The sequence below is a fragment of the Dermochelys coriacea genome, chromosome 6 (genome assembly GCF_009764565.3).
Source record: "Dermochelys coriacea isolate rDerCor1 chromosome 6, rDerCor1.pri.v4, whole genome shotgun sequence".
Lineage (NCBI taxonomy): Eukaryota > Metazoa > Chordata > Testudines > Dermochelyidae > Dermochelys > Dermochelys coriacea.
Window position 1 is genome coordinate 15,800,720 of NC_050073.1, and position 20,895 is coordinate 15,821,614.

Below are 20,895 nucleotides of genomic sequence, written 5' to 3' on the forward strand. Positions count from 1 at the left end.
GTCAGCTTGGTTTTGTATTGTTCTAGAAGTAACTTGAAAGGACTGTTTATCCTAAGCCCTGGTATATGCTACGAGTTTAGGTCTAATTTAGCAGCATTAGTTTGATTTAACCCTGCAGCTGTCCACATGATGAAGCCATTTAAAGGACTTTTAAAATCAATTTTTGTACTCCTCCCCAACAAGGGGATTAACGCTAAAACCAACAATGCTGGGTTGAATTTGGGGTAGTGTGGATGCAATTCAACGGTATTGGCCTCTGGGAGCTATCCCAGAGTGCTCCATTGTGACTGCTCTAGACAGCACTTTAAACTCGGATGCACTAGTCAAGTACACAGGAAAAGCTCTGGGAACTTTTGAATTTCATTTCCTGTTTGGCCAGTGTGGCAAGCTCATCAGCTCAGGGGACCATGAAGTTCCAGAATAGCAAAAGAGCTCCAGCATGGACCGAACAGGAGGAACTGGATCTGATCGTATGGGGAGATAAATCCATGGTATCAGAACTCCGTTCCAAAGGATGTAATGCTAATATGTATATGCCAAAATCTCCAAGGGCAAATGCAAGGTGTATACAATGCTCACAACTGCAGCGGTGATCGGAGCGGGCTCCTGCTTGCAGTGCTATGGCATATGCATGGGCAGTCCAGGAAAAAGGGCAAGAAATGATTGTCTGCCATTCCTTTCACAGAGGGAGGGAGTGAGGGGTCACTGATGACATGTACCCAAAACCACCAGTGGCTACCTTGTCAGTTATCTCAATTTTTTAATTAATAAAGAAAGAATGCATGGTTTCAAAACAATAGTTAGTTTATTTTGAAGGGGGGAGGGTGGTTTGCTTATGGGGAATTAAAATCAACAAAGGGGGCGGGTTTGCATCAAGGAGAAACACACACAACTGTCACTCTGTAGCCTGGTCAGTCATGAAAATGGTCTTCAAAGTCTGATGCACAGCACACCTTGCTGTGCTCTTCTATTCGCCCTGGTGTCTGGCTGGGCAAAATCGGATGCCAGGCAACTTTCCTTAACCTCCTACCCCTCCATAAATATCTTCCCCCTTACTCTCACAGATATTATGGAGCACAAGCAATCAGCAATAACAATGGAAATGCTGTTTACGCTGAGGTCTGACCAACAGCGCCAGCGAGCTTTTAAATGTCCAAAGGCACATTCTGCTACCATTCGCACTTGGTCAGCCTATAGTTGAACTGCTCCTTACTATTGTCTCAGGCTTCATGGGCCATGGGAGCAAGGGGTAGGTGCAACCGCATGGTTCTGCCAGCTGGGAGAGCAGCCTGAGGCAGAAGCTTCCAGCTCGCAGGATAGCAGAGTTGCAGTGGAGTGAGCAAAATACAGTTGATGAGGATAGCTAGCAGCGCTATGGCGTCTGTGTGGTTAACCCAGGAAAAAGCTGCAAAACGATTGTCTGGTGGCCCTTTCACAGAGGGAGGGGCAACTGACTACATATACCCAAAACCACCCGTGACAATGTTTTTGCCCCATCAGGCATTGAATTCCAGAATTCCAGCGGGAACTTTGGGTTAGCTACCCTCGGTGCACTGCTCCAAAAGTCTACACTAGCCATGGTACTGTGGATGCACTCTACTGACTTAATGCACTTAGTGGGGACAGGCACAATCGATGTATAAAATCACTTCTGAAAAATTTACTTCTATAAAATTGACCTAATTTCATAGGGTAGACATACCCTAAGTCCAATAAACAGACTATACCATTCTCAAGGGCTTTACAAGGGACGTAAACATTAACAGTTTGACATTCTATGTTAAATGCTATTTGGAGATGTAGGTAGACCTAGGGTTGTAGTCATGACTCTACGTGATCTATTTTTGATCTTCCTTATCTTTCTAGTACTTTCTCTTCCTCCCCCCCCCCCCCCCCCCCCACTTACCTGCATGGTTATAAGTTGCCTAGTCTTTCCTCCTGCTACATACTTCCCTGGATACTTGCTAGACCACCTGGTCCTCTTCTTCCTTAAACATAGGATCTGGTTGCTTTGTACCATGTTTCCTTGGATATTCGTTTCCCACAGATGATTCTGGTTCCAAAGGATTGCTGCTGTTTCCTCTATGTAGTTAGCAGCCCCAGTAGAAGCACACAGGCTGGCTGCTTCTCAGTGGTGGCTCTTTTTTTTTTTTAAATTACTTTTATTTAGTCATTCTTCATCACAAACGGCATAGATATCTGTAAAAGCAGCTGAAAATGAGTAGCTAGTGCCATGTGAATAGCTAGCTCTCTGCAGATAAGTTTAGGAAGTGTTGATCTACACGGCTTTTTTTTTTTTGTGGGCCTCTGACATTCGGATTCCTAGGATCCCATTGAAAGAAAACTTGAGCAATAGAATATGACCAGGTCCATCATGCTGTGCTTTTCCCAGACCTCTGAGCTTTTGGGCATCTGAAAGAGCTTTACCTTTTTAGATAGTTGTGAGATCATGGTATGACATACACGAAGTATTGATTTAATTGGTGTAATACAGTGCAAATTTTAAGGGACATAATGAAGTATAAAACGAAGTTTTTAGGCTACTACTTTATCCTCATCACTTCTTCTTTTGAAAGATGAGCCCATATTACCACTGTTAACAGTTATACTCCCATCAGTATTACGCTATTTTTTCTTTGCTGTGAAGGGAAATTCCTGATAGGAGAGGCAATAATGAAGACCTGCTGCAGAAAAGCAATATAATAGAGACAATGTGGGGTGAGTGAATAAGCTTTTTTCCCCAAAAAGCAAAGTGGAACTTTTAAGTATTACTAAGTCATGTTCTGAAATCTGCGGGAGGCAAAATAAAGGCTATAGTAATGTGTATTGCATGGTAATCTTTTCTAAAAGATTGTCATCTTCAGCCATAATTTGATACTGGTGCACTTTACTAAGTAGTTCCAGGATACTGGCACAACCACTTAAAGGACTTCAGGATTTCCTAAACACCTTATCCAGCTAAAATATCAACCATGATTTAGCAGTTTTACCAAATGCCTGTATAAGTTCCTGTTCCTAAAGAGTGCCTCAGCCATTATTTGTTTAAAGCTCAGTTGTGGTCTGAAAATGAATAATGGCAGCATAAGCTACTCAGTTTGTCTCAATTATTTCCTATCTGGTGAACTCAGTTTAAGTAAAAGATGGTTTTCTAATTGCTGTCCCAGCAAACTCAACCTGGGATCCTAAAGTCAAACTTAAGCTCTTTCTCCATGTTACCAGTAGAAAAAGGTTCCAACAGGCCAGATTTTGCTCTCAAGTGTTGCACAGGCATCTTCAGTGGGTTTGCACAAGTGTAACTGGTCCTGCAACTGTAACTTGGTAATCAGTTCTGTTAGTCATGCTCAAGAATGATTTGAAATCATCTCACTAGACTACTGGATCTGCAGTGCTCACAAGTCAAAAGTAACAATGCATTAATCAGCCTGTTATGACTCTGACTATTATATGCAGGGAGCATACCTCTTGAGTAAGAATGAACTATGTGTAGATGGTCATGTTTCAGGGTAAAACTGCGTTTTAAATAAGACATTAATTAAAGCTAAATTGAGACAACTTTTAAGTTGCATACTGGAACTTAAATGGTTGAACCAATTTATTTCAGTTTTTAAAAACAAGGTTCTCCTGGGCCCTTCTAAGCTATTTCAGCACACTGGAAATATTAAAAGATAAGATTAATAGCAAGTGGAGTATGCGGCGGTAGCTGGCATCTTTGTAAAACACCACTGTCATAAAGACCACCTTTGAAATGCAGTACTTCAGACATTATGAAATTTTGTAATGAACATAGCTTCATGCATTACAGGTAAGAGGTGATGCCCATCTGTAATCACAACTGCAGGATTTTCATAGGTTTGTTATCCTATGATTCTGTTTATAAGTGACATCAGTTAGTGTTCTCTTCTTTCCCTTTTAATCTTTTTGCTGCTGCCTTATGAATTTACTGGGAATTTACACATCCATCATTTTTAGCTGTCCCATTCATGAAGCTGTGAACCAATTCTAACATAGGCAGGTCAAAGGATGAAAACTGACAAACTTCATCAACCTTCTTATTCCGTTTTTCTCTTTGCCTATAAAAGGGGCATCAGACAAATATTCTACTTGCTGTTGGACCACCAACAGAGGAAAATATCACTCCAGATGTATTTCATTTCCCCTCTATAAAACTATCATCACAGTTGTAGGCAGTATTGTCTCCTCTGACACTGTTTGGTTACTCTTTAAAGATGCTATATGAAAATATTTTATTACTGGACTTCATAAGACCTAACACCACTGCAACCATAGCTACAGATCATGCAAGTCTAGTCTGTTTGCAGAATGAGCTGACATGCCATAACACTAAATTGTTGTCCATGGATAGTTAAATAGGTATTCTTTTAACTGATCAACCTGCGCTGGAAGCTTTTGTTCAAGTAAATTTTTAAACTATTCTAGTAAAAGGGGCACAAACTGAAAACCTGGTTCTTTAAAACACACACAAAGGAACCTCTAAGATTAATCATTACTATACACTCTGCATATATGATATGTTTATTTCACAATCTCTTGTAACAGGTGCTAGTTCCACTACAGTAGGGCTCCCCAGATGAATATTCAGCTAGCTAAACTGAGAGCTAGTGCAAATCAAATTTCAGTACCTTTTAGTTCTGCATATGAAACTACCATGTGACACTTTTACTATGGGTAATCACGGCCAAAATCATGCAATATCTTTGGAGTTCTAATTAAACCATTAATTGATATCCTTCAATACCTGATGTTACAAGTAAATAAAGGGAGAGCGCATAGTACACAATCAAGTTCCCAGAAGCGAATGAAAACTGCCAAATTTCTGTGTTCATAACCGCATGTCTCTTGCAATAAACTGACCAAACTTTTTTTGGTGACTGTTGAATCTAATCTTTCTGGAGATTTAGTGCTTATGAAAAGAGTACAGCTTAGAACAGCATCATTTTAGCTACTGGGGGAGAAGCTCATTAAAACATGTCAGTCCTGACCTGCACCATATCTACTATTCTGCTCATGAGCCTTTCCTCAAATAGATCCTGTTGCTGTTCACTTAAATAAAATGGCCTTTGAAAATGTGGAAAAGTCTTCATCCCTCAAGCTAGATTCCGATGATTCTCTTTGGCAGAAACACACTATCCCACAGTAATAAGTCAAACACCTATTTTTTTTCTCCCCCCCCCCCCCTAAATAAAAAGGGTAAATTTCTTTCCTATACAGCTTTTAAATGGCAAGCTATTATAAGCAGTCTTTTTTAAAAAATATATATATATATATATTCTCTTACTGATTTGTGATTGTGATGTGCTGAAGAGTTTGAATTTAGTATGCATTTAGATCAGGTCGTTCATTCCAGATCTGATAGTACATATTCCAAGGCTTTGGACTAAAGTAGGAATCTATTCTTCACAGATATGAGACATGAGGAATGGACAGTTGTCTGATGTTCAATAGACTTTACGAACATTGCCTTTCTTTTGTTAGAGGTGGCCTTAGCAACATGCTGTTCCAGTGCTCGTTACCTGACACCATGGAGACGGTTGCAGATGAGCCACGAAAAGTTCTTCTCCGCTTATATGGCGCAATTCTACAGATGGTGAGTACACAGAACATTTTGGGAGTGGGAGGGTTTCTATAGTTTATATCTGGATAATTATTTCAAGAGACTTAAATGATCAGTGGCAAGGCAAGTGTGTTCTACTCTTATTGTTGGGGAATGGTTTTTGTGGTGGTGGTGGTGGTGGGAATAGATCTCTAGTTTGTCAATTTGTTTTAATTTGTCATTGCCTAGAACTTGTACTCCTTTCTATACAGAAATCCTGGCTCGTGTCTATCAGCTGAAGGCTCATTTGCTGTTGGTTTGGTCCATAATGTTTATTTCTGGTATTAAGAGTTTGGAGTGTGTATTCCAAAACAAGGTATAAAATCTGCTGCTGTGTAATCTATAGGAATTTCTTTGGCATCTTTAAGATTTCAAAGGACTAAATTTGTAAATCCTTTAAATCTTAGCCTCACTTTCAAAAAACCTTTTGAGGTTTAAGTTGAAGCTTTGTTAAACTTGCTCTGAATAGTCTTTGAGATTTTTGTAGACTTATGCTGAGTAGATGTCTATTATGGTTACTGTAAAACCTATTGATGTACAGTATTTAATAGCATTAAAACTTTGGACACAAACATCCAGTACCCTGCAGCTGTCACATTCTGAAATAAAAGTTCTGGAATGAATGCTAGGTGTGACAACTGCTATAGCAGCTTACTAACATGGAGCTCTTTATCAAATGTTCTTTCAATATTGCTCTCATTGCCAATTGGTCAGTACCAAGATTAAAACCCCTTTATAAATATTGCCACATAATTCTGTCAATTAAGAGAATTAACAGGTGAGCTTCCAAATGGAGTATACAAAACACTTTGTAAAGGTGACCCATTAAAAAATTCTTAACCGCTATAACTGCATAACTATAGAACAAATTTTAATCTTATCTACCTTGCTTGACACATCACACAATGTTCAGTTTTTCCCATGTGATTGAAATGTCTCTTGCTGACCATTAGTTGGTGGCAATTTCCTTCAATTCCCAGTCATTTCCTTGGAATAATCTTCTGAAGGTATTACATCAGTTAATTCTTGAAAATTTTCATCTATGCCTCCTTCTGTGAATTGATCAGAAAGTGATAATAGCATCCAATTAAACCTGAAGGTGTCACTTAACTAATCACAAAATGCATCTTATTTATACACACACAACCTAAAAATGAGATTCAGGTCCTGACTTTGATTGCTGAAAGCCTGGACCATGATTCATTTTAAAGGGTTTATTCTTATCATGGCTCACGGTAGCCAAGTATTGCAGCAACAGCCATAAGATTATCCACTGGTCTGAAACCACCTAGGCACAGCTGGATGTAAATTAAGAATTCAGTCTGCATTTGGCTTAACTGAATACTGTCTTTTTAATAACTTTGTTTTAGTTAAACCTTCTGAAAACTTTTTTAAAAAAAAGAACTTAATCCATAATCAATTTACAAAATAGTCTATAGAGATTGATATTAGTATAATTCAGTAAATGATTTTCACTAACTTTTTTATGGCTTTAATTTTACTCTATCTTAAAATGTTAGCTTTAGGAAAATGGACAGCAAAACATTTGCATTTGAGTAATGGAAGGGCAGAACATCTGTTTTCTTTTTTAATAACAAGAGGCTTTGAATGTAATTATGCATTGAAAATTTGGAAAAACAAACTACAGATACTAGAGCTTAGTCACCTGCCTCCTTCCCTCAGGGTTTTCTTGACTTACCTCTTTTCTGCCCTGTTCATAAAGGAATCAAAACAAGATTTTGCGCTTCAAAATCTAAACTAATTTGTCTAAATTGGTTAAATCATTTGAAACTGTGCATTCAGAACTTTTCTAATCTTTTTCGTCTTGGTGTTGAAGGATCTTTTGAGATGTCTAACTTCCTTTATTTCCATAGTGGCAGTGAAATGACTGCTCTTGTTGGTGCAGTTCACTAAGGGTTAAGTAAGCAGAGAAAGTCCCAAGGTAAAACTTTCAGATTGCATTGAGGTTCACAGTTTGTCGACCAACATTTGTCTCTTCCAGCACCTACATCTTAAATTCAAATTAAAACAAGCAAACTGCATTTTTTTTTTTAATTGGGGTATTTTGGAAGCCTCATTTAGGATTGCAGTGAATTTCTGGTGGCATACACTAAAATGATTAAGCATGGTTATCAAGAACCAGTGAACAAAATTCTTCCCTTTTTTTAGTGATTATTAAAAAGTAGCACTTGCTCAATTTTAAATAAAAATAGAAATAGTTAAGAAGTTTCTCAGTTTTGGGTCCTAACACTAAAATTATTTAAAGACCCAGTGATAGTTTTAGAAAAATAAGTCACCACTTGTAAGTTTTAACTTGTTTTGCCGCCTTTGCAATAGCAGTTTTGAACACTTGTCAGTTCCAATTTCTGTTGAAATTGGTGGTGCACAAAGCAAGCTGCTAGGTCCCCTCATTCAGTGAAGACTGTATTCATAATAAAGGAGTGAAACACAGAAAAGTAGGTGACACTGACTTTTTTTAAATGAAGGATACTGGCACCACTACTTCCAATATGAGCCACCTTTGGGAGAACCATTTGTTGCTAATAGAAAATGATCCCAGTTTGCTTATTATGAATTTTGGAAGACACAAATGTCAGTACATAACTCATCAAATATAAACCATGCCAGTTGGTTAAAGCTGCCACACAAGGATAGCTTTGTCCTTCCTCTGTCATAATAGTTTGTTTTAAGAAATTTTCTGTGTGCATGAATGTGGGGTGGAGGGCAGAGCTGAACTGGCTTGGCCATTTTGAATGGTCTCACTGGCATGGATGTTTATTCACATCAAGGACTTCTCTTGAGCATATCCTTGAGCAGATCTTTATTTTATTAAAGAGGACAAGTATTTGTGCTTGTGAAAGGTAAAAATACTAACCACATTAAAATCAGTGTTTGAGGCACAATGCAGATATGTCGCATATATTCAAAGTAAACTAATGCCTTTTGCTGCTTTTTTCCTCATTCCTGCCCAAAAGAGCTAAATTGTTATGGGAGCATTTAACTTTAAAACCTCTCATGCAACCAAGTGACTATTGAAGTGTTGTCTGTCTTGGTGTATAAACTACTGAACTGAAAGATTTGCCAAAGTGCACTTAATGTTTTGGACTTTGAGACTAGATTTCATATGCAGAACATTCTAATATTGTGTGCTGTTTCCTATTTAAATTGAGAATTAAACCTCACTCATAAAAGCTCCCACATTATTACAACAGTTGGTACTATAACTTCAACTTTTTTTTTATATGTACATTTACCTACCAAAAGATGACTTGGAGATTGATTCACATTCCCACTTTTTCTATCAAAATAAAAGCATTAACTCAGCATTACTGGGGCTTTACATTGTTTAACAGCCAAAACAAATTCCTACATATAAATGAAGATAAGACCTGGGAACTCTAATGTTCTATCTGGTCTCTAACCTTTCATTCAAGCAAACAACTGAACAAGTTAAAATGCTTGCCACATTTCTGTAGAAAATTGTTCCATACCTGCCTTGCTGCCTTTTATTTTTTGTAACTAAATAAAATGCAGACTGCTGTGTAACTGTAATTATCAATGTTTTCTGTGATTGTTGCTGTTTTTAATGTCTGTAGCATGGAATAACTACAAATCCCTGGCACTGGCAGATAGCTTGAATGAAGCCAAGCACCTCTTACAGGGGATATATTTGTGTTGGGTGGAGTTAAGGGTGTTCTGAGGGTAATGTACCACTTTAGTTGTATATGCATGTGTTCTCTGCTGCAGGCTTGCCCATGCGATCGTGCCTAGAGCACTCTGGTTTCCAGGTGACAGACACGATTCACGGTATAGTATGAGATCTCTGAAGCTGGAGCATTCTCTACAGCTTTCATTTTTTTAGTTCCAGGTTTTGATATGTTTAGAAAATAGTAAAACTTAAGTAGCACAGCTGCTGTTTATGCTGTCTAAATATGTAAAGAGTAACTACAAATACCAAAATATTGCACAAAATATTCCCCATTCCTTTCCTCTGCTCCCTCATTAGAGAATGGTAACTTTGTCTGAAGTCAAGAGGATTAGAGATGTCTTGATATAAGGCAGAGTTCCTAGTGCAGGACCCAAAAAAAAAAAAACCCAACCAATTCCCAGTTGCTAAGATTTAGAGGAAGTTACTCTGGTCTCATTTCATTCAGATTTGCCTAGGTACAAGGACACACACAACACAAGCTATAATTCTTTTCAGGTGGAACTCAGTCTGAATCAATATATTATGTTTTGCTTAGTAGAGAGCCCTGGGCATCCCTTTTACAAGGTAGTTTGCATACCAGTTTTCACCATCAGACTTTAGAGTCCAAGGAGGACTTCAGGTTTCTACTGGTACTTGGTAATGAGTTGTACTGACCAGATTTCAGGGTTTGAAAATGTTTCCATTCTGTGACTCAATATGCATTTAACTCTTTTGGTGACTTGAAACAGTCACCAGCAATGGAGTAAATCCACAAAGTTGCAGGTTCCAGTGCTAGAAATTAGCTTGCAAACTAGGAGCTGGAGACCATTGCTTAAAGCATAGCAAGTTTCACTACCCTTCTGCTGACCAACTCACTTCCTCCAAAGACTCAGGGTTGTGTTTAATTCATCTTCCAATAGAAGCCAGCTTGTCCAGTAAATCCTGGGGTGTCAGGATGAAAATGCAAACTTAAATTCTCCTTGTCAAACTGGCATATGTGATCAGTATAGCTATAAACCAGTCATGTTCTTAACACTTAATTTACAGTGAAACAATCTTTGCCATCTAACAGAAAGAAACCTTCACATAGGACAATAGTCTGTATAGGGTTGGAGTGGGAAAAATTTAGAGTAGTTGCTCAAGATCAAGGGTCTGTTGGGGAGGGTGCGGAGGGGAGAATCACCTTTGGCCACTAGCTCTAAAGACTTGCAGCAACTTTTCTACCTCACTTCCCCTCCTACCTGCATCTTAGTATTAAATAGCTGTCCTCACTGGCACCTATTAATCTTGAATTTATTAGGTTTCCTTTTAATCTGTTTTGTAAACAAAATCCTTTCTGCAAGAACACTAGTATACAGTCCTACTTCAAGGAATGGCCCACCACCACCTTAAAATGGATTTCAGAACATGTATATGTGCTTTCCAGTTAACAAAATATTTCCCTACAGAAATCTTGGGAGCCAGTCCTGCTTCTCTACTTCAAATAGTTCATCACTTTTTTAAAAAAAAAATCTCTTCATTGCTCTTAAAGAAAACATAAGATCAATAGCATTGGCTCTTATAAAAACTAGAGTTGCACTTCTTGAGCTTCTGATAGCTTGTGAAGTGAGCTCTATTATAGGAAAACTGCATTCTTGATGGCTGTTCAGTCAAGAGTAGAATTACATGCACTGTCTGTTCTCTAACTGGTGGTGCAAGAAAATTGTGTGTCTCAAACATAATTCTTACAGGTGACTTCCTGATTATTTCCACTAAAATGAGTTGTTTTTCTTAACCTCTAATATCTAAGCCTTAAAGAAACTTCTCACAAAAAGCTCAGTCCAAAAGTATTCACTAGTTACAGATCCTCCTTGTCAGACTATAACAGGAGGTTTATCTAATTTTGCACCATGACTAGATGGATAGCCATCTGTGTACTACACTTTAACCCTCTAGTCATAATTGCAAACCATTAATTTCAGAACTTTTCCACATTCCATCTTCTGCCTTGCTTGGACACTTCTAACATTTGTGCTGAGGTAACAGAAAAGAAGGAATGCTGCAGAAGTCTAATTTTCTGATGAATCTGCAGTACACATCCATTACTTTCTCCTAAAGATATAGTACAGTAGATACCCTTAAGATTCTCAGGCACCAATCTGAAGAACAGTAATAAAAGAGTACTGACCAGTCTTTTTATACTGGTATGAACCAAATAAACTGAAAGTGATACCTATTCAGGTCTTAGAAAAAGCCATCTAATCCACTTAACTTCTGATAAACTGAACCATTCTAGGAGCATCATGAAGCAGGAAAGACTCCTGGATGGTGAGTAACCCTTGGCTGTTCCAAGAATATTCAGTAAAATGCAATCGTGATATTGACATAAGACACACTTTTCAGAGGAGTCCTTTTGTACAAGGCTTAACATTATTGCTTAATTACACATTAGGCTCAGTGGGTGTTTAAGACTAATTAATTTCATTGGAAGGAATATATACTAATTTAGTAGCCTTCATTTTGTTGTCTGCTAGGAGTTTAGTACCTTAGTGGAATAGCAAGTACTTTCTGACATTCTTGATTATATCAACTACATCCTTGCTGTAACTTTTGAAATAAATACTGTAGCTGTATTGTTTGTGTAAATCATTAGTTTGCTGTGTGGTGCTTAGGGCAGATGGTGATGCTAAACTTGTATTTTGTTCAGTCCACACTTCCACCCTTGGTACAGATATGTTGTTAGAGCTTTGGAACAGAAAGGTATTGGTTCCATTAATCAAATGTTTCTGTTCAGATCATGAGATGGAGGCTTCCTTTATGGGCCTTCACACTTAGTGTGGTTTGAATACACAAACAGCAATGTTGCAGCAGAATTGCAACATCAGTAGCAGCCACACAAAAAATGCTGAATAGAACTAAGCAAATATTTGCTTACTTGTTTCCTTGCCTTCAAACCCTTTAAGAGACTATGGTTTTTATTCCCATTTGCATTTTAAATGTGCGACTTTATTAAAAGCATGTGCCACTGAGGGTTCAGCTGCTGAGGGCATGACTTGCTAATGTTTTGAAATTGCTTTATGATGGCATTAACAAACATAGCACAATGCATTACACATGGAACTGACTGTTTGCTTGTATTCAATTTCATTGAGGCATCTTATGCTTGTCCTCCACATATATGCACAAAATTTGTTTGAAAATTTAAGTCCTAGATTTACAAGAACCTACAGTACATGTAACAAATAGGAGACATATATAGTAGAGCTTAGTGATTAAACTGGATAAACTTTAGTATTTGTGAAAGCTAAAAGGTGATCTGATCTAGATATAGCAAAGCAGGTACTCTGCAAGCTTTCTATTGTAACTCTGCTAGTACTTCTCTTCAGACTTGTATGTAATCTGACTATGATGTATCTAATGATAGGTTTATATTTTAAAAGCTGTAGCAGCACAACTAGACCTGTGCTGCTGTATTGCTTTAGTGAAGATGCTACTATGCTGGCAGAGCTGCTTCCATCATCTCCCTCTACAAGAGACAGTTATGTTGATGTGAGAAGCACTCTGCACAACATAGCACTGTCTATAGAGGGGTTAGGTCGGTATAACTGCGTCACTCGGGTGTGGATTTTTGACAGCCCTGAGTGATGTAGTCATACCAGTGTAAGTTTGTAGTGTATACCTGGCCTAATGTCTTCACTGTTAACTTTACTTACAGGAGGAATGTTTTCCAAAGTAAAATGTACATTAATATTTTTAACATTAAAAAGATTCTTCTAAACATTCAGTAACAAATCAAAATTCTGTCTGAAATATTGGAAAATATTTGGCTTCCAGTATATTATGCGAGTGGCTTGATCTCAATGGCACATCCTTTTGAAAGCTTTGGTGTGAAATACTGTATGCAGTGAGATAAGAGTGGTATGGTCAGATGTTGGAAACTAGTGTTGTAGATATTACTGATTAAGTCAGTGGAGAGTTAAATAGTTAACTGTAGCTGGTTTTATTTACTCCCTCTATTCTGGTGGTTGCTGATTATGTTGTCTTTCAACTTCTCACTATTTAATTTTTCTCATTTATAGAGGTCCTGTAATAAAGGAGGATCAGGACAGGCTCAGAAGGAAAATGACTTGCAGGTAAATGTAATACCTCTGGTTAGTTTTGCATTCCATAGAGATGAAAATAGGAGTACATTAGACTGTCTGGAATGATGAGCACACAGGAGACAAATAGCCTGTCTCAACATGCGTATGTATGACCACGGTTGCTCTTGAAATTGTCTCCCTTTCTCTGAGCCACTGATCTACAAAAATGGAGATAGTTCAGCTATTTGCTGCCTTTCCCAATCTTCTTTCCTGTATCATTCCAGTGCTTTTGGTTAAAATGCCAGAACTTGGACTCAGTTTTCTGTCTGCATGCCAGAGAGATTGTGACTTGAATAACACAAGTCCTATGCATTGTCTCAGAGTTGTCAAAATGTTTCTTGCATGTAGACTAATCCTCCATGATTTTAAAATGGAATTTACTCTTAAATAAAATATCATTTGTGCAGGATTCTCATTCCTAGTTCTTAATTCCTTGGTACTAGACTGATAGAACTCCCCTCGCAGTCCTTTGTCCTGAGTAAGAAGCAGTAGAACATGACCCATGTGCTCTGTAGGCTATTGTGCAACACCCTTTTGCTATCCTCAGTCACTTTCTTCTTGACCATGGTTGGAGAGGAAAGGAAACACACAAACTCTGCTCTAATACAAAAATACTACAACCTTTTCCCATACCCCCTACCTGCTAATCATTCCATTTGAAACTTGTAAATTCTTAAGGATTTTGCCTCCAGCACTTGGCATGTCTTTTGGTGGTTGGTAGCTTTTGCATTTAGGCACCTGCTTTGGTGGTTCCACATAAAAGACCAAGGAAGATGTGTCAACAGCTCTCTGATGCACTCCATGCAGCACTATATAGAAGACTCCAGAATTTCTCCCCTCTGCATTTGTGCGCTCTGACAGAGTATCTATTTGGGTATTTGATATGATTGTAGATTTAATCTTCTGCCATAAAGACTACAGAATTGGCTTCCGGACATTTCTCTTGGGGCACCTGGCACTGGCCACTTTCAGAAGATGGAATACTGGGCTAGATGGACCTTTGGTCTGACCCAGTAGGGCCATTCTTGTGTTCTTGCCTTGCTTCAGCAGGTTCATAAATTCCTGTTGGGGTGGATTTGGTAGGTTAAGGAAGCACACTTGGCTGGCTCCATGTAAAATTTCAGAGAAGGTTGAGGCTATTTCAAGGAGAGTAACAGCCTCCAGGTTAGAAAGATCAACACTAGTAGAAATATTCAGGGTTGTCATGTAATTATCTATCAATTAACAAAACACTAGTTCTTGATAGGTCAGGATTTCTTCCTTCAATCCTATAAGAATATATACTTATAAAAATGTTAATATCTGAATATGAGCTTTGATCCAGAATAGGTTTTAACTAGTTTACCACAATATATATAAACTTGCATGGTTATTTGGTAGTTTCTGACAGATGAGAAAACATTCACTTGATCCTTGCTCTTGCTAGTAGAGACTGAATTGCTGATTGGGAAAGATTTACAGCTGACATTTGGCTGCTGGTGTCATTGTATAATTTTCAGTGAACATACTTTCATTTTGCAAGTGATAACTTCAAAACAACTGAAGCTTTGGCTCTGCATGGATAACAGGTATCTGCTTATGCCTGCAATTTGTTGCTTAGCTTTGTAACCTTGAAACATCAATTTTAATAAGACCATTTGCAGGCTAAAAATTAACAGGTCATTTTATACTGCCTAAAACAATACAGAATCTTTTTTCAAAGGCATTTTGGTAAATCATTAACCTAGTAATATGGCAGTTTCTAAAGGGCCACTTGATCAGATTTGAGATGATAAACTTGCCTCTAGGTTTAAACTGAAATATTAGACCTTGAAAAATTTCTGTATAGATAAACAGGCTTTGTAAATCAGTCTGTATGGTAATGTGACCAGATTTTCAGGTGTGCCTTTTATTCAGTATTTCCAAACAATACGTGTGGATTAAGCATATGAAAGATAGAGAAGCAGGAAAGATTAATCAGCCAACCTTCTATGAAGGTTCATAGAAGAACCATACTGACCTAGCTTGAGTTATCCTGTCTCTAATGCAATATTCCAGAACTTGTCATTAGAATTTGTTCTAAAGCAGGCTAGTCCCTGTTCTTAATGTAATTTTTATTCCAGCAATAAAACCATGTGTATATTGTGATGTAACACATGGGGTTTTCACTGATGGTCAGACTTATTTTGCTTAAATTCAAATTAATATGAATGCTTTGGATTAGTCTTGGGGCTTTTTAGATTCTTACCACACCTTTTTTAGTAAAGGGAGGGCAGATTCCTTCCATAGGAATACATAAGTTGTTCCTAGTTTTCTTTCTAGTACTATTAGAAACACTTACTAAATTTGATAAGTATGTAGTTGTGGACATCTTATTCCAGTCTTCCCAATTTGGCGGCTGTTGCGGCTTAATCTGGTGAGGGCAAATGGGGAAGCCGATCACTTAGGTGTGGTCTTAGAGTCATGAAATTCCACCCCCTCATGACTGACTCACTTCTCATGCATCTGAAGTCCCAAGCCGCCTTGATACCTGGAATGAGCAAGTGGTCTATGCAAAAGCATGATCCATTATGCTGCCCCCACCAACAAGCATGACTCCACCTTTTGTATTCTCTAAGTATAGCTATTCAGTCTGGTATCTTCAGAAAAGGTATAACTATAATTCTACTTTTCTGAATATACACTTTGAGTTGATTGCCACATTTCCCTCCAGCTTTCCTTGGGATGAAACAGTAAAATATTATCTAATGCCAAGGATATTTGACAGAGCTAAATCATCTGGAATAAACCTTTTGTCCTTTAGTCTGAGGAGACAGTGGATGAGTAAAATCCAGTTAAATATCTTCAGAGGTGTAGAATTAGATGAGCAGTCTCTTCAGCTTTGTCTAAACCAAATACATCTCTATCTAATTGAGTACTTGCCCATATTATCCAGATACCTTCAGGAGTGTGCCAGCTTCACCTTATAGAAATATGACAGTGTGACTATCCAGATGTCCTTCATTTGGATCTGCAGCATCATTTTACTTGAATCTTCAAAACTTTGATGTCCCAGAGTGCATAGTCATAATAGGCTATTAGTAAAAATCTGGTGCCTCTGCTAAACTTACCATGTTGAATGTCTATTCTAACTTGAATTTTGGTACTTGGCAAAGCCTCTGCAAGAGCATGTGAAACTATAGTGTTGTTAAAGGCATTAATTCTGCCTTGGGAAACAAGATGGAGAACACTGCATGAAGGAAGGGGTCCACAACCATTATTGCCTTGCACATGTCATACTCATCAGATTGCCACTAACAGTATTTTGAAAATCCTTAAGCTTGCCTTGTATCTTTAACTCAATATGTTAAATACCTGTGGATATACCTGTCTTTCTATCCTTCCCATCTTACACTGTAGAATTAGAGATTTGCAAGAAGACTTCCACCAGAACACCTTAAAACTAGTACAAAAACTCCCTGACCAGAACCCTAGTGAGTAACCTTAGAATGAAGGTAATCTGATTCCAATATATATACATTTCAAAGTAAGAGTTGCTCAAGACCTCCAAACCAAGATTTAAGTTTCTTACTAAGGAATCCAGTGTTGATGGTATATTTCCAAGGGGCCATTCTACCATTCAGGTCAGGAGTAATTTTGCAGAGGAAGATCTCCGTTTCCACCCTTTCTGCAAACACTTGATGTGTTGGGAAGGGGCTTCAAGAGCAAAGGATTTGGCAGCAGGGGAAATCAGGGTGCATCTGTCTTTTTGGACCTCCTGAAGGCTGCAGGAGGGGAGAGCTTTAAGAGGTTTAAGATGCCCATGCACCTCCTACAAGCCTTCGTCATATTGGAGGTTATCCTGACCCCTAGATGTTTCTGTCAGTGTACTTAGGAATAGACATCTGGTGTCTGCCTACTTGGTTCATGTTCTCATGGTTTTCTTTCAGCTGTGAGGGGTAGAGACTGAGTCAATACAGCTGTAGCACAAACTAATACAAATACAGTGAGGCCAGGGAAAGCATTGTGAAGTCAAAGCTATGAGAAAACTAAAGAGCTATGGAGAAGAAGACATAAGCCAGGAGCCCAACAAAGCCAAAAGAGAACTGCTGGAGGCAGGAGCAAGGGAAGAGGCAGACTCCAGAGTGTATTTGCCCGTGGTAACTCTTGCAAGAAAAAGGCAATCTGCACCCCACTATCTGAAACCACTTTTTTTTCAACCTGTCTAATGCCAAAAAAGTTATGAAGAGCACAGTATGAAAATTGTCCTCATTCCCTACATTGTGTAAGCTCTTCTGGGCAGAGGCTGTCTTCCTGTGTCTGTACAACTTCCATCAGTATCCTGATCAGCCCTTTAGGATTTACTGTAGTACAAATAACTTCCTCTTACCATAACAGGCAGATCCAATGTGGTCTCCTATATTACGGTTTTTACATCTTTACAGAGCTAATCTTGCACATGGTGACAGCTACACTTCTGTGATGTTGACCTTGAGTGAGCAGTATACAAAAAGGTCTAGACTGAAGATGGCTAATTTCTAATTCCCTTCCATTCATGTAAAAATATTGGAGTTGAGTGTTCATGTCATGCTGGTGCTGGGATGTTTCCAAGGAGAGGCATTTGTAGAAGAAAATGTTTTTCAAATGTAGTACTTGCATATCTAATCTATAGATTTGATAGTTTTCGTTTATTGTATCCTAGAGATGGAGCCAGTCTTAATATAAATCTATTTGCATTAAGGTTTTATAAGACATTGGGTTTTTTCTTCCCACCTTTGTTTTGCAAAGGTTTATTACATTATTCCTAAAATAGCTAGGTCTGTTGCTGCTAAAGAATGACCAAATTTGCAAAGGTGCAGGGAAAATGGATCTAAAGTGTTCCAATTAAGGATACACTGAGTATTCTACTTTGGGTCACTAAATTTAGTTTCTCAAACTAAAATTTTCACCTTAGTCCAAACAGCCAAAGACAAAGTCCACTTTTATTTTAAATGCTGAGCCCCATAGTTAAGTGTAGATAGTATTATGACTTTTTTGTATTGCATGAGATTAATTTAGAGTGTTAGGATACCTTAATGTTGTTCACTAGTATTTATAGCACCAGTTCAATTTACCATCTTCCTGTTCATACATGGTCTGCAATGTTGTAACAAGTAGAATTGTAGATGGAGGTGGTGCTGGAAAACCAAAGCTGATCAGGTTTAATGTACATTAGTTTTGTGTAACCTAGCCTTGGCAATGATTTGCTTACCATAAATACTTGATGGTTCTCGGGGTACCCAGGAATGTGAGTCATCTTGTTACCCCAACCTTCAGTTAAAGGGAGTCTTACCTGTGGTAGGCAGGTGCTGTTTGGGACCTAACTAGCTAGTGCCTAACTGGCTATCACCATCTTTGCCTTGAAGGTTAACAAGAGACACACCCAATCCCCAAGTACCCTTCAAGCATTCCCCTGTGATATCCAACCCCTGATGCTGGCTACTCACAGAAATTCCAGAACCTTTCTCAAACGAAAAGCATACCGCAGTTGGCTAGTGACCTTATTATGATTTCTTGTATGATGTATAGCACTTGTGAGCACTTAAATAAACCCATTATTGTTTCTAGGGAAACCTTTATCTTTTCTTAAAATAAAAGTATGATGGAAACAAGTCATTACAATACAAAACAAAATGCAAATTAGGTCCTTAGTTACCTTTCCTATCTAAAAGATTTTCTCCAAAGCTTAGTCTGTTGCACAGCTAGTAGACTTCACAGGAATCTGGATCCATTCTTTGATGAAACACCCACACTCAACAAGATGGCACTAGGAATGATACCTTTCCTTCTACTGTTACACTGAAAACTTTATTCAGAGCCAGGGGGATCTGCTGCCTGCTATAAATGGTTTTTCAACTCCAACTGGTTTCATTTGTTTGCGGTTGTCTTTGGTTTTCCATTGTCTGTATGGGGATGAGGCAAGGGTAGACAATCAAACTTTGCATTACATTATTGACTGACCAGGGAAAAGATGACCTCTCACTTGAATGGGCCATCTCAGATCCAATTCCTTCTTGACTTTTACTACAAGACCATAAGGCCTAGTCCTTCAAGCAGTTGCAGATATGTATACAAGACAGCACACTAAAGCCAGAGAACTTTGCCTAGCAGTAGCTGTAAGGGTGATGTTCATGTCCTTTCCTCATAGCTTCTACCATGACTATATAAAGATGGTGCTGCTCCAGTCCCCCCTCTGTTCCTTCTCATTAACCATGGCCAGAGTTGGAGTGTTCATTGTGGCATTTTCTTGATGTTGATTTTAAGGTCTTCTGAGGCTTTCTTGTAAATAGTTTATAAGCTTGAGCATAGTGATTGTATCTTGGTTAAGGTATAGTTAATTAGGTTAGCAGTGTTATTGGTAGAATGCCTTCACCAGGATTCAAACAGTCTGTCATGTGGGGTGGCTATTCTTAACTGAGCAACACACACGTTGTTTACTGTGCTTGAGAATGGCACATTAAAGAAAGGTGCTCCATCTTCAAATTCTTCAAAAAGAGAAGGCAGATAGCAAGGGACTTGAGACGTAAGGGACTTGATGGAGCTGGCCATATAAGGCCTGTCAGCACCAGGAACCTCCAACGTACCAGCTCCTTAGACAATATTAGATCCTGAGAGGAGATTGTTCCTTGGCCGGGCGCTAAGGCCTCCCCCAGGAAGAAAAGGATGGTTTTCCTTTCTATCACTTCCTGAGGAAAAGAATTCCTAAAACACAGTGGCCATTCCAGGTGCTGGGATAGTCATCATCCCCATCAAGGAGTGCAGACTGGCACCGTAACTCTTCAGTGTGGGTGATGGAGTCAGGCCTTTCACCCACTCTCCAGTACTGAGACATCAATTTTGAGACTCTCTCATGGACTCCAGCACCATCTGCAGGATGTTTAGTCCAATATTGATGGAATCAGCATCAATTGTTTGCCTGATATGTCAGACCTGCTTTGCCTTTTAGTCCTTCATTTCCCAGTTGTCCAGGGACAGATACCTACAGGGTTTCTTATGATAATGAAGGCAAAGGCTGAGCTGATTAGAGGTTTTCCAAGCATCAGCAATGCTTTGCAATCAGAGTGCACAGTCAAAGCTGTTCTCTGTACTGATCCTAAGTTCTTCCCTGTACGACTGCTCTCCTCAGTACAAGTATTGTCTGCAGTACAGACTTTGCCCTCAGGGTCATTACCAGTCTCCATATCAATTCCTCCCTTAACTCTGATATGAAGTGGGAGAACCAGACCACTTCCAGTTTTCAGAGCAGACTTCTTTATTGGGTTTTGTACCAGTAGAACCAGCTCACAGGATCTCAGACAAGGCTGGCTGTTTCTTTGCTCTCCACTATGGCACATCCTTTTCCTCTGGATGCTGATAGCAGTTAATAGAGATCAACTCAGGGTCCTCATCACACTCCATCTTCCACGTGGCAGTCAAGGAGGTCAAGGCCTTCATCTGATTCTGATTTGGTGTACCAGTGCTAACGCTGTTCCCGCAGC

General features: G+C 38.8%; 1 protein-coding gene across 1 annotated transcript in view; it reads left to right on the plus strand.

Annotated features, from left to right (window-relative positions):
- CHKA (choline kinase alpha) overlaps nucleotides 1-20,895 on the plus strand; it is a 42,581-nt gene that overhangs the window by 4,163 nt on the left and 17,523 nt on the right. The window contains exons 2-3 of the mRNA XM_038406988.2: nucleotides 5,494-5,605; nucleotides 13,358-13,411. Of these exons, the coding sequence (XP_038262916.1) occupies nucleotides 5,494-5,605; nucleotides 13,358-13,411 (166 nt within the window). The remainder of the gene's footprint in view (nucleotides 1-5,493; nucleotides 5,606-13,357; nucleotides 13,412-20,895) is intronic.